We start from the raw sequence: 15,174 nt of genomic DNA on the forward strand, positions 1-15,174 counted from the left end.
TGGCAAAGGAGACATTGCTGCCAGCCAAAGCTTCTATCATTTGCTGGTCTTGAAATGGGAAAGGTGTGGAAGTCCCTCTGTAAAGTGAAGAATCACCAATAGAAGTTTGGGTTTAATTACTATTTTTCTATTTGCAACTGAAAAAATGGGCAGGAACAGAGGGTATAAACTCCCAGCTATTAAAGGAGAAAATAGCAGGCTCTGAAAATGCCTCCTGAAAGTCAGTCATCTCAAGTCCCGTGCAAAGGTGCATTCTCTGCTACAGCCATACTTTGCAGCACTAGGCACACACACATCATTACCCACCACCTCCCAACCCACGGCACGAGTCGCCAAAATAACTTGCCAGAGGCACAGCAACACTCAGTCACATCTAGCTTTATTTTAATCCCGTCAGAAAAGTTCAAGAATTACACCAAAAAATACTTCAGTCTCTGCTACCTACTGACAAAAAATACACCACAAAATTATAAACTGTTCAGTGGTTTGCTGGAGTTTTGATTGTTGGTGGAAAGGGTGGTTTGTACATTTTGAGTGAGAAATGAATTTACAGGTGGAAGGGGAAGGAAGGATAGGAGATCAGACAATGGAATTTGGCACTACATTTTTAGCTACACTATACAGTTATTTATCATGATGCCTGTTAGGACTGAGGAGTTCTGCCCTCATTTACATCCTCTAGTGTCTATGTATGCGAAATGGAGGACAAAACTGCCTAATGCAGGGGAAGAAGGGACCATTTACTAATTTCCATCCCAGTTTAGCCACATATCTGAAAAAGCAGCCTCAGTCAAATGTGAACCTTGCCCTCCCTGTGCACTCTCCTCCTGCCACTCAATCTCACCCTCTCTGTGCCACCAAGGAGCAGAGCTGCTTTGCAGCAATGGCTTGCAGCTCTGAAAAAAGAAAATCCTTTTTTTAAAAATACAAACATAATCCCACCAGTCTGCACAAATTACCATTTCCATTTGTGGGGAGATGACTTTTTATATTGGCCAGATTTAGATTAAGCTTGAGGTCTGGTCTGTGTTGGCAAGCAGAGATTTGATGGAACCCTCGTACTCTGAGAGCATGCTACGGCCATCGCTCTCTAATTACCTAAAATGACATTAAATACTAAAGTATCTGAAGTTGAAGGAGGGAAGCAGGAGCATCTCATTTCATGGGTGAGGGAAAATTATGGGCTGAAAAGTTATTATGGGCTTAATACTGTTCTATACTATCACCACTCTTGAGAGGCTCCTTAATTTATTTCTCTTGATGACCCTGGGGGGGGAGGTCCCAAAGGATGAAGCTTTATGTAACTAGCCAAAAGTCATGCAGGAAATCAGTGCCAGCAGCAGAAATAAAGCCCTGATCTCCTGAATCCTAGCTCTATGCTCAGAAATATATTCTCTATTTCACCATGGCAGCCCCTTGTCTGCTTCTACCTGGCTCCATATCCAAGCACCTACTGGGATTTCAGCCTTGGAGCCCAGCCAAGATAACCAGCACAGTGAGGACTCATTACAGATGCTGGGATCTTTCTGGACTTACTTCAGTCACTGTGCAGGGCTGGGTGTGTTTGCACGTGTATATGTTTGAGGGAAGAGGGGATGCTTGTATTCCTCTATCAGAAAATGAACACCGATGCTAGATTCAATTTGACAGCAACATATCCCCCCCTTCGGCAAGCTAAACAACATCACAATCTCTTTGTAACAGGTTCTCTCTACCCTTTCTCTCGAAAGGATTTCAGCTGTTCCTTCACTGCATGTTAAGCCACGTCACAGCTTTCCAGCAATGATAAAACTTTGCGGGATTCTCTTTGCTGCTTTTATCCTCTCTGGCTGTTTATCTAATTTGCTTTTTTTGTTTTTTAATTTCTTTTTCTAACAAATAGTTAAGCAATGATTTAAAAATATTTTTACATTGTAAGGTACAGTCAACATCAAACATGCCTTTGTACAAGAGCTCGACTCAGTTACAAATCAACGAGAACAATGCACGAAAAGAAATAACCATTAAGATGACTCCTGCACTTGGGTTTAATTTATTCCTGTCATGCTGTTAGCACAGCACCCTCAGCTAGAGCAATGCAGTATAGACATGGTGTTGTCCCCCCACCCTCCCAATTTGCCTGTCACCGCTTGTTAACTTTAATGACCTTCTGTCTTGGCAGCCTTGGCTTCGTGGTTTACCGATCCTGAAGACAGCCAGGGTGATACAGCCCGGGAGCTGGTCTGCTTGGCCATGCTGTAGTGGCTGATGACAGTGTAGAACCTGCCCCGGGAGTTGGAATCCTGTGCGGAGTAGTAGGCATCCAGCGAGGCTGGGATGCACCGCTTGTGCTGGAAAGGAGGAGAAAGCAAGAGAGGTAAAGGGTGGTCCCATCAGCCTCAGGTTCTCGCTTTAAAAATCTCGGTGTTACTGTTTGCAGGAGTGACATTTGACTCAGACTTGCTGTAGCAAGACCATCTGCTGTGCAGCCCCGACTGCCTTTCAGCACCATGGGAATGCACAAAGTTTAGAGTCGGGCAGCAGACTTCAAAACCTGTTGCTAATGGCAACCCTGATTGCAGGTCTGTGGATGGGAAATGGGGACTGTAAAATGGAGATCTGACTAGTTTGGTACGTTACTGGCGTGCACAGAGACTGAGACCCCTTGCTGGAGTCCTCACTGAGCAGCTCTTTTCACGTGCTGGACTGAAAGCTCTGTAAAGCAAAGCGGAATTAATCCTCAGGCAAGCAGAGGACGGACAGAGGCAGAGTAAGCTGCTTACATGCTGCTCTGTTATAGTTTGTTATCTCAGACCTGTAGAACAACCACCTTGGTTAGGGATAGTAGGGAGCATAGACCAACTGCCCAGCCCTTGTCAGAGCTTCTTCTTTGTGCAGACACTGCACTGCCCCTGCATCTCCACTAAGAACTGCACGTATGAAACAGTTCACTTTGCAACAGCTGTAAAAGAAGTGGACAAATGGTAACAAATGTCAAAGTAGCACCAAGGATACAAAGGGTCCCAGGTACAATTATGATTAAATTTTGAGATACCCCAGTTCAATGGCTGAAATCTGAGTGCAAAACATTTGATCTTTTCAGAAGCTCAGGTTTGGATCTGATTCTGAAATTCATGACTCCATCCTAACTTAATTTTTATATATCCTAAGAGAATAATTCACAATGACTAATACACCAACATCCTTACTGTATTTTCCAGCCCACAGACTATCACCAGTGTGGGTTTATGAGTTTATTCACAGTAAGGAGTCGATGAACTATTTTACTATTTTGCAAACTTTTTCTTTAAAATCTCAACAGACCAGGCAAATAGCTCTTCCTGAACATTCAATATAAAATCACTAGGCAGCAGGGTTTTTGCAATTAAGTTCTATGGTTTCATTCTTGATAGAGGCTCAGAAGCACCTAAAAATGAACTACATGGGGAAATTCGGATTTCCTCACAAAGGACACATGTGCCAGCACTCCAGGAGCTTGCTTTGCATTAAAACATGTGCCAGTAAACCTCAGTAACTTGAACGTGTGGGAAGCAAATGTGAGTTTCCAGCTGCAATAAATCCATTCACAAATATCATGGATTGTTCCTGAACATCTGTCTATAGTGTTCACCAAATGCTAATCCCAGCAATTACAGTGTAACAGTAGCTGATGGAGGCAGATGCAAGTCCACATTTCCCAGAACACTTTTCCCATTTCAACACATTCTTGCCAAATGTTCCGTTTGGCCTGGTCAAAAAAGCAGACTAGGCTGTAACCATGTAGTCAATTATAGTCTATCATTATGTCAGGCAATTCATCCATCTGAAGTTTCTTACCTTATAAACAAATCCATCTGGGCAACTGTGGTCGTAAGTGAAGGCTTTGTATACCACAAGAAACACTATGCAGGCAAGGAAGGCAAGAGCCAGACTTATGAGAATAGTGACCTACAAAAGAGGGATAATGTTACTCTACATATGTTAAAATGGCATATGAGCAACCTCATAATTAAATGACTTATAGCAACAGCCATCTAACAGACTGCAGTCTTCACTCCACTGTGCAGTAGTTAACTAAGCATGGTAATTGAATGAATGTGAGATCCAATATCCCTGAATTCTCGCATTACTTTCATACCCTTTCAGGAGTGCACATTTCTATGTTTAACGCCTTGTAAATGTATGGATTTTGCTGAGGCATTTTGTGTTTTCCATGGCTTTGCATTCCCAGCCTCCCAACCATCATCATCTTCTGCTGGCTCAGCAGGATCTGCCAGAATCCACAGTCCACATTCGGGGTCTGATCTGAGTAGATAAGCTGCCCTACAAGCATGGTGAGATCCTGCTTTTCTGATAGGAGAGGTAGGTGAGCATCTAAGAAGAACGAGGCCTTTGTAGCACACATCTTGTGGGCCTTCCAGGCAATGCAACAAGCCTAAGTTGTGCCTTGCAGAAGCGAGGGCAGGAGAAAGTGGATTCTTTACTATTTCTCAAAGCTGTAAAAGGAGAATAACTCAACCACTGACAAAGCCAGCTTGTAAATTCTGCAGTGCGTCCAAAGAGCAAATGCTGGGGTTGGAGGTACCAGACACAACACCCTCTCGAGTTCAATTATTGCCTCTCTTCTCATCCCCAAGAAGGTTACTTTGCAGCACTATTCGGTTTCTTTGCTGCAGCTCCTTTCTCTCCAGGTCCCTCATAAACTGTTCATTCAACAGCCAGTGTCCTGGCCCTATTCAGATGTCTTGACTGAGGCCCTGATCCTCAATTTTAGCTGAGCTGTGTCCTCACTAAGGACCTGTGCAAGGGGCCCAAATGCACTTTTGTTTTCCCCTTCTCCAAAGCTTTCTTCATCCCAGCTGGTAATTCAGAAAATGGATCATAAAAGGCTCTGGACTTCTACTGCCTAAATTACAGCAACCCATCCCACTGAGACTGCTGTCTCACACTAATCTGGATTGGCATGAAAAAATATCATAACCCCTTGAGCTCCAGGTTTGCCATGCAAACTAGAGTTCCTAATCAAATGAACTCGCTTACAGAGACAATGGGGGTGGGAACAGCAGTAGTGGAAACATTTATAGCTGTTGCATGGCCAGCAGCATCACGGACAGGGAGGCAGCAGCAGGTTCCCAGCTTGCTCTGGCTCACTGGTACTGGTTACCAGCAACATACCTTTTTCAGGATGTTTGCCTGCCTGGGAAAGGGGCTGCAGTGTTCCTGTGCTCGGTGAGCCTGTGGAAAACTCACACTGAGGAAGTTCCTACAGCCAAAGTTTGAAGTCAGGCGTGGATTCACAACAGGGATAGCAATCAACGAGGCTTTTTCCTACTCACACTTTCAATCTGTTTGCATCAGAGTCCTTCCTACCTTCCCACCACCACAGGAGAAGCTTCGAGAGCCACTATAGCAGGATGTGGCACAGACTGCCTGCCTCTGGCTAATGTTCCTGCCTGCAGGCAGAAGTTGTTCCCTAGCTAATGTATAGAAGACTGATGATGGTTGAAAGTGGGGAAACAGACAGGTAATTCCTACTGTCTAGTAGACAGGCTTGTCAGAAACAGCAGCTAATACAGAGCAAGCTGGCCGCATCCCAGAATTCATCAATATGATACTATAATATTGTGTAATACTAGTAATACTATATCAATAAAGATATTGTCATTGCTTAATATTGGTTCACACTGAATTTTGATTTAATTCTCTCTGCTGGTTATAGTAACAGCTGTAATTCTGAGAACCTATACAATATGCAATCCCTGCACAGGCGCAAACAGGCCACGGTAATTGCTTGCACTGCAGAAAAGACTTCTCACTCTCATCAGTCCTGCAGAAAGATGCACACTGCCTGTTGAGATGTATTCCTACATGTCACATAGCACATTAGGACTATTGCTCAGAGAAGCTAAAGAAGCTCTGGCAATGCCACCTGCAATGCTGCAAGATCCAGAGATAGAATTTTGGAGGCTGTTTTAAGACAAAAGAAAGAGTGAAGGTAAATCTGCGCTTATGGTGTTAAATCTGACCCAACATATCCAGTCTAAAACTCAAGGAAGAGAAAGGTGTGGAGACTATATCAAGCAGGTGAGGTTCATAAGTTCATTGTTAAATTAGAGTATTTTAGAATAAAGTATAAAAAGGCAAGAAGATAGGGGTTAACAGGCTTTTCCAATGATGAAAAGTTCATGAAGCTCCAACCCGCCTTTTAGAATAACTGCTCATATTAACCTTCTCCTTGGGGCCTAATCTGCTGCAAAATGGGTCAATTAAGCAAGAGGCAGCTGCAAAGGGAGAAGCACTTACTACTGGATCTCATCAGAGAACATGTGTAAGAGTCCTGGTGTGCTGAAAAGGTAACTGGTAGAAAATGAATACAGTTACATCTATGAATTGCACTAGTCTGACCAAGAAAATATGGACTCCACCTCCTCTCCATCAAAGCACATTTGCCTGCAAGTTTGAATGGAAACGTTTCAGACCAGCTTTGTGGTAACCCATGGGTTCCCAACCTGGGGAAGGCATGTCCCTTTTCATAGTGCTGAAGAGGAAGAAATCTCAGTTAGATTTAATGGGAGATGAAAATAGAATTTGCCATGATTTCTGCCCCAAAAAGAAGTCATATTACATCTGAAAAAAAAGTTAAAATGTCACTTTGGAAATGCCTTGTCAAAAGGAGAGTCTTCCTAGATTAAGTAGGGTAACACTGTTTACTTCTTCCAATAGGAGACCTGGGAAAAAGACCCATCTCCAACAAGAAGCATCACAACCAAGCTCTTGGAGGCCAATGAGGAAGAGCATTTCCCCCGTGGAATAAGTGTCCATTAACTCTTCCCCATCTAGAAGAGGAGCATGCTAGGCCTCGTACTTCTTCTGATAACATCTTGTGTAGTAATACGAAGATGACAAAGACACATGTCCCCTTTGAGGTTAGTTTGAAGGCACTAAAGCAAGATTTATACCTTACTATACCAAAGCCAATGCTTAGAAAGCAGCCCTGGCTAGAAATTCAGAAAATAAGAAAGGCTCAGCCCTCCAGTTTGGGTACTCTGTCCTAAATACAGTACAGAGTGAAAAAAAGAAACCTTGCTTAGGTTAACCTGAAGGAACAAATTTATGCTCAGGGCAAAGGAAGAGACAAAGTGCAATGAAATTACACAAAATCCCAACCAGGAATACGTAGAGTGTAACTCAGTGAGGAAATACCTCTCGTTGCCATGCAATAAGAAGCTGCTCATCCTCTACCTTTCTTTAGTAAATACAATCTTCATCATCAAGGTCAGCAAGAGCAGCGCACCAGCAGGACGCACACACCCTGCATGCACGATTTGCCCTGCCCTAACGTCGACCTGGTTCCTTTCTCCTCCTCTGCATCCCTGTTTCCTCAGTCCCAGAGTGATTTCTCAGGGCTGACTGCACTCTGATAAAGGGTGGTAAAAAGGGAATATCCAATATCCCTGAACGGTGGGATGTCTCCCTCACCCAGAATGACTCTGTGCCTGCTTTCCCTAAGTGTTGCCACTGAAGTTGCTTTGAAGGCTTCTCACTCTGAGGCAGTTAAAATGGCCAAGTTTCCTTTAGCCTGCAGAAAAAGAAAGAACCGAGCTGTCTGGAGAGAGAATGAATGTTCCTTCTTTTGTTAAATCTCATGTACATGCATAGCCTATGGAAATGTCCATTATTAATGTGATTTGACTGGTTACTTTCTTCTTGTCTGCCCACTGAGCCCCTAAAAATAATGAATTCCCCTCCGCTCTGTTGTTCTGCTTCAGCAAAGTGCTGACACCCAATTCATTACCTCCCGGGAGCAGGTCCCTTCCACTGAGCTCTCCTCTCCCTCCGGGGTGTAATTGAGCCTGTTCTCACCTCCCTACCACAATTTCATGTACTTGCAAAATTACAGCGTAACACAATATTACACGTGATGATACACAGTGTAAAATTGCTCTGGGATGAAATGTCACCCAAGATGTTAAAACCCAGAGGAAAGCGAACAAAAATCCACCCCGGGTTATTTTGCCACACCAAAGCTAAGATCCACCTCTCTAGCTACATCAGAGCATACAAAGCTTCATTAACATTCAAACACCAAAGAATCACAGAGCTGCAATACCTAATAAACCTCCACTTTTTTTTATGATTAACATGAACCTTGGCAGCCTCTAAGCAATATAAACACTCACAGAGGGGAAATAAAATTTAGTGAGCAGATAAAACCTAGGAGTGCTGCAGGCATGAATCTGTCACATGTGACTGCTCGAGTGGGTAAAAGAAGGGGGGGATTCACCCTCCCCTTCCCCAAAGTCTTATACGGTTCCCAAAGGTTCCCTTAAGAGAGGAGCATCTGTTTGAATGGAGAAAAGTGAACATCATTACAACACCAAAAAACTCCCCATCCTCCACAAAACACAGAAGGAGAACCGGAACATCCGTGAAAAATGATGTCAGACTCCTACTACTAAGAGCACACTTGGCTTGGGTTCTTCCCACTTTTCCCGTAGGTGAAGTACACGTTACATTTTTCACAACAGCCTAGATAAAAAAAAAAAAGTGGCCTCACAAAGCAACAGGACATAAGTTGCCACTAGGTTTTGCTCCAGTTAACCTGTCTCTCATGCTCTCCATCCAAGTATCCTTCCTACTCTGTTTCAGTTCAACAGCTGCTCAGGATTTTTTTTTTTTTTTAAATCTAAAATTCTCTTTTTCCCTTTCTAGTTACAATGAAAAGCCTTATTTAAAAGCAAACCAGAGAGCAATGCCACATCCAAACAGCAGGGCATTCTTTTAATAGTCACTTCCACTGCAAGGTTTCTAAATTTTTATTCCTTATTGCAAAGACTTTCTGGTTTATGCTCTTATTTCAGAGAGGCTGGGTACCCTTCACTCGCTATGGAAGTCAACAAGAGCTGGGAGCTGCTGGTCCCTCCAAAAATTGAGCCTTAGGGGCTTTGACAACAACACTGATAACCTGCTGAGCTACAGAGCCTGCAGATAGCTATAAACCAGTGTTGGGCTGGACCTAACTGTCACACAAACCAGTAAGGCTTTCAGTGCCTTGCAGTCCTGGGAAACCTGAACTCTCTGGAGATACCTGGGAGAAAAAAGGAAGCAGAGAAAGGTGGATCCTGAACAGAGGCTGATGGGAATACTGCTGCACAGAGCAGAAATTCATAAGGAAGGATTTTTCAAGCAGTGTAAGAGGGGGAAGGGTCTGACAGCAGATGGCAGTTCCTTCAAATTTATGCACTGTTTGAACTGAGTTGACAAATATTTTTTTTCCCAGTGGGGACTGGATGCAGACGGCTCTCTATTAGTATTCAGTATCCAACCTGTGCTGGTGAGTTGTGGAGGGTGCAGTTTTTTCCCCACTTAAGGCACATATTACTTGCGCTAGCAGCTGGAGGAACATAACTTAAAATCATGGCCCTGGTGTCAGGGCTTGTCATTCCACCTTTACGTTTTGTTCACAGGCACCGCTGATGGTGTCACACACTGTGAGGACCAAGCATACAAATGGTAAAAAAAAAATATTGGATAGAGAGAGAAAATAGCATGGGCATTGGAATGCAAGCCACCTCACACTGAAACACAGAAGACATCCTACAAAACTGTGAAACAACACCATTTGAAGAAGTAAAAGGTTGTTTTTTCTAACCCAAACTACAATTATTCTATGAAATTAATCACAATTAATCTAACAAATTTGCTTTGTACAATATGGTTGGCAGAAGGAGCTCAGTAAGATCCCAAAAAGATTAGACATTCATACAGAGAGCCTCCACAGGCTTAATAAAATAAAAGATGCAGTGCCCTCTTCCCCCACCAAATTATTGTATTTTCCGTCATGAACCAGTCACTCAGACCCAAATCAACAAGGGAAATCAAGTGTCTAAATCTCCTTTAGTTTCCTACAGGACACTAACATCAGTAAGCACACTCTGTAGGCTCAGATGTTTTCAGAGAGGTAAGAAATTGTCCATTTGGGGTTTTCATACATTGTCCTGACACATCTGCCTCTGGCTCATTACAACGAATTTCAGCTAGTTCAGTACAGCACTACAATCTTTGTGCTCCACTAGTAAAGCTCAATCCCATCACTGCTCATACTCATGCAGCAGCATTATAATCTGCTGTCTAAAATTAAATTAGAAAACCACTGCGCTGCTGGAAAACCAGCTGCATTCAGTCTAGTTTTGGAGGAACTCAGCAAGAACCACTTGCTGTTTGTTAGCAAGGCACAAGACCCAGGTACCTGAGCATCTGAAGACACCCTCCATCTGCCACATAAGTGGAACAATTCTCAGGGTGTAAACAGATGATGTGATCTCTATCAACCTACCTGAAGAAAATAGTGCAGAACATCTCTTCTGTGCTCGTGCAGCTCTTGTGATAGGCTAGCAAGCAGGGATTTTCATCAGCGTGGGTGGCACATTTTAGATATCAAGCACGATTTTTTTTCTAAACCTGGCAAACAAGTGACTCTGGACAGCTTTCTTACTGCTCAGAGCACACAATATAGATGCTTATATATGCCCAAAGTAGAAGCACAGCTGAGAAGATGCCACAGCCAGGAAAAGCATTGCTGTCTATAGAAATACCAGCTGGACACGCAGCGCTCAGAGAAAAGTTAATGCTCTCAGAGTTTAGAGTTGTGTGTTACTGTGAAGGAGATCAGTTTAATTCCCAGGTAAAGATCACTTAAAATGGAAAAAAACTCTATAAAATTCTGCAGTTTTCCTAGTCTTAGCAGCTGTAATGGGAATCAGGAACCTCAGCAGCCAGATGCCACTGTCCATTCCTGCATATTCCCTCCTCATATTCAAGGTTGTCAGGAACGGCTGCCACTGCTGATGCCATGTCTGGTTCTCCAAGATACCTTCAGTGTTGCTGGGTATTGGGAAATTTTGTGATCTTTAACAGCTAATTCGGTTGAAGAAGTTCTCTTGGTTTTAATTTTCTCTTTGAAATTGAAGATTCTGAATGAAGCAAAATTTGTCATAAACAAAACTGGCAGAAATTCTGCCAAAACTGTTTTCATAGAAGGGCATAAGAGCTATGCTTGGATAGGCAACAAGGCTCTTCCTGTAATTACACCTCGAAAACTATCAATTCATTGACAACCTAGACAACTTGCTTGCAAGAAAAAAAAATCACAAAACCATCAATCCATTTGCCACGGGGCCAGTCCCAGAGGTCCTGCTGTTCAGTAGAAAGATTTCACCTGTAAGGGCATCTCACTATATGTTCATAGATTCATGATGCCATAACAAGGATCTCTGCTTGACAGTGAATATTCAGGAGGTTAATTTTTCCCCCTTCATCCCATAACTTCTTCCAGATGATAATTAAATGTAAGATTGACAACACTAGATCTTGACTTGAAAGCTACAGCTAAAGTGAAAGACTCACAGATATCCATCTGTCTATTCTGGCAAGCTCACATCTGTACGCCAGGATGAAATCCCAGTGTGAACCACACCATCACTTCAATCCAGGCTGCTAACGTAAGAAAACTCAGGCATGTAGGCAGGGAGGGAGCCACAGGCTGACAGGTCATTCTGAAAGATCAACCAGGGGGACTCTGAAATACACCCTAGGAAGAGTTGCTCTGCTATTTAGACCCAGCCAAAGAAATGATATAGTGCATTGCCCAGGATCCTGTTATACAGCTTGACCTGCTTTGGAGGTAAACATTATTAGTCTGCACTTCTTCAAAAATGGCATTTTACTTCTGATTTTTAACAATTTTTCTGTAATAAGTCGCTGATCTTGCTGATTTTATGGTGATAGTTGAGCCTCTGAAATTTTGAAAGGCTAAATGAAAAGAAGTGACACAACTGGGTTTTCATATTAGCCTGGTACTGTTCAAGAAGATGTAGGATTTATCCTTTATTACTACGGTGCAGCTTTATTCCAGATGGTGTACAGATTCTTAAGCAACATCTCTTAGGAGGTGCTTTGTAAGAGGGAAATGTCCTTAGTCACATACTATGGGAAAATACTCCACAGTGATGCATGACGTCTTACTTGGAACTTAAATGGGGGTGGTTTTTTGGTCCTTTATCATAGAATTCATAACCACAAAACAATTTGGCCTGACATCTCCCAAGAACACTGAACACTATCCAAGAGGATGGAAGACTCTTTGGATCCAAAAACATCTCACATTTGCTTCACTACTTCCTGGGTTCCTTTCAGCCCACACAGCCCAGCAATCAAAGTCCAAAACTCAAGAGTAGAAAAAAGAAAGGGTCATTTCTCCAGCCACCCAAAAGCCTCAAAGTATCCAATTGAAACAGCAATAGCTGCTTCTGAGCCAATTTTCTATCCCAGCCACATCCCTGTTGGGTCTACGCATCTTTGCATTCACCACCCCACCACGACAGCACCAGTGGACCTCTCCAAGTTTTCACATCTTAACAAGAAACATCTATCTTCTGAGATGACTACATAACCACCAGCAATTCCTCTGCTCTGTGGCTTGTAATACTGTGAGCACAGTAAGTGTGGAACAAGAACATCATGTCTCTAAGCAATTTGTCAAATAATTAAATTATGCACACAATAACTAGCTGGCTCAATTATATTAGCCAGTCTCCATCATGTAATATAATTTCTAGTGGCTCTTTAGGCACTAATAGCCTCAGATCTTTTTAACTGTGTCTGGTGCCAGCTGCGGTCTGCATGATGCTTTTCTGTGCCAAGTCAAACCCCTTGAATGGAAAATTCATGGCTCGGTTTCCAAGCCTCCATTCCTTATGGAAGTTCTAAAATGTCATTTTCAATAAGGATGCTCCCACCGTTGAATATCAGCGAAATTCCACTTACATGAATAAAAACCTCTGTTTGGTTTGGGATTTTTTCCTGCCATTTAAAAAGCCCTTCGTCAGAGTAGGCTGGTATATTGAGATACTATAATATTGTTTCTAGGAACACCAAATAAATACATGGCCTTTTTGGCAGACCATACAGGTATTTAAAGGTCTTTTCTCCCTCCTACTACAAGGATATATTCTTCCTTTTTCAATTATCATAAGCCTTCCCTCTTACTCTTCTACCTTAAAAGAAAAGAAGCAAAACCGCAAATTAAACAAGTGGGGTGACTCAGTAACACTGCTCATAAAGGTGCTTTTCTTCCCAAACCCATGGTCCTAATAACACCCGACATACTGTTTCATGAGTTGAGCAATGCTGGAAGAGGCTTTCTCCCAGATCACTTATTTGAGATGGTTTTTCAGTTAGTGGGACAGCAGTAGACAGATACATCATCTCCACAGCTAAGCCTCCATCAGTGACATGCTGCACTTTCCCACTGCATTGAGCAAAGCCTTGTCTGTGACACTTCCTCTGGTCACTTCACATGGGATGTGACAATGGATGCCTTAGCTCACCAAGGGCCCTTTATAAATGCATTAATAGGAACACAAGGTAAGCCATCAATAAAATGTCTCCTTGCCTTCACTTTGCCTCAGGACTCAACCTCTGATGAGTCTCATACATGCAAAATCATCCCCTCTCCCTACATCCCTCACATTAGATTTTGTACAGGGAAAGTGTTAGAAACCCTGAAAAAGACCAGGTCCAGGGATTAGCACATGGCAACAGACCTGGGAAATGCAGGTTGAGTCCCTTGCTCTGCTGCTGGCTTTCTTTGACAACTAACACACACTGCAGTCCAGCTCCACAGCTTGCTCCCCACTGCTACTCACAGACACTCCAGTAAGATCCACTCAAAGCTCTAAGCATCCAAGTCTCCAAAAGCCTGGCTTTCTCAGGCTTGTGTGCAAAACCACCCCAGCACCAACACTACCCCTGGCCAAGGATCAGGCTGGTTCCAGGGAAAAGCTGACGTTTGCTTTCTGAAATTACCTTCTTCCTTGGGCAAGGCAATTTAAAAGCAAACCTTTCAGACTTGAGTATTGATATACTAGGCTAATATACAAAATGGTATTCATCCAAGCTTGTTTTCTTGTGTATTTGCCTCTTCCATCACCTTCTTATATTCTGAGTTTACATGTGACACTACCATTACACATCAGCCATCAACAACAACAGACTGGATTTAAAAATGCCCAGAACAATTTAAGCTCTTCATAAACCAGGACACAAGATAACTATCCCCAGTCCCATGGACTTCTCAGATAAAATGAAATCAAAGGCCAAGCTTGCACAAATTAAAACACCTTTGTTCAGTGCACTCTTGTGGTTATAAAAATGCAACTGGAAGTTTGTTCCTTCAAGAAGGTCAATGTATTCACATGCATTTCAGCATCTATGTCTACCATCACAAGTCTGAAAATAAAGCTAGTAATATGCCAGCATGGTCCAGTACATTCATTTCTCTTAAAAAACTTATTATGTGGGTGCTTCATACCAAGGGCAAAGCGAGGATTTGGCGAGCAAAGTGTCCCCTGGGTAACAAGAATTAAAAGCCTTTCCATTTTAAATTAGCAATGTGAAGCTTTCTCACTGTAAATTACTTACAAATGCTACTCTCTTAAAAAACAGACACAAAAATGAATAATCTAGCTGATTATGATACCTTCAAAGGCATGAGGCCAGTTCCATTAGCTGTGGATCTTGCCCAAAAGCCTTAATACGTCTGTAAGTACTAACAAGAGGGAGCTCAGATCTGCTTAACATTCAATCAACAACCTGTACTGCTTTATAAAGGGAGAGAATGAAACATAAAGTGGGGGAGAGGAGAGAATGTGAAGCATTTCACTTCCCTCGTTATTTATTTATTTATTTATTTATTTGGCACTATGTGGTTTGGTTAACAGACTCTAAATCCATTTTGTAACAGTCAATAAACTTTATCTTGGCTTCCATCAGTTGAAAACTCTTTCCTCATCCATCCCATTCAGTCCTTTTTGCTACATTAGCCAAACTAGCATTAAGCAAAATTCGTTCCACATCGAAAGCCGACAAGAAAATTACCCAGCAACTAAGGGTTTACTCCAGAGTGGCAGAATGAGACATGGCATTGTGTTGTTGAGGACAAAAATGCAATGTAAGAAATCATTCAGCCTAAATGGAAACGGCAATTGCATTTTGTAACTAGCTGAATGGGTATCTCCATGTAGTAACTTGTGAAAATCTTTTTCAAGCATTTTGTTCCAAAGCAAAGGCTCAGTTAAGGTTTCTGCTCTGTATCTTCTTTCTTCTTCCAATATATCGGGGCTTGGAGAATTTAGA

General features: G+C 42.5%; 1 protein-coding gene across 1 annotated transcript in view; it reads right to left on the minus strand.

Annotated features, from left to right (window-relative positions):
• Positions 1 to 362: 362 nt before the first annotated feature.
• Positions 363 to 15,174, minus strand: part of NSG2 (neuronal vesicle trafficking associated 2) — a 37,740-nt gene continuing 22,928 nt past the window's right edge. Inside the window, exons 4-5 of the mRNA XM_069868920.1 lie at positions 3,817 to 3,927; positions 363 to 2,330 (exon numbers count right to left, since the gene is read on the minus strand). Of these exons, the coding sequence (XP_069725021.1) occupies positions 2,139 to 2,330; positions 3,817 to 3,927 (303 nt within the window). The 3' untranslated portion in view covers positions 363 to 2,138. The remainder of the gene's footprint in view (positions 2,331 to 3,816; positions 3,928 to 15,174) is intronic.

The sequence above is a fragment of the Phaenicophaeus curvirostris genome, chromosome 15 (genome assembly GCF_032191515.1).
Source record: "Phaenicophaeus curvirostris isolate KB17595 chromosome 15, BPBGC_Pcur_1.0, whole genome shotgun sequence".
Lineage (NCBI taxonomy): Eukaryota > Metazoa > Chordata > Aves > Cuculiformes > Cuculidae > Phaenicophaeus > Phaenicophaeus curvirostris.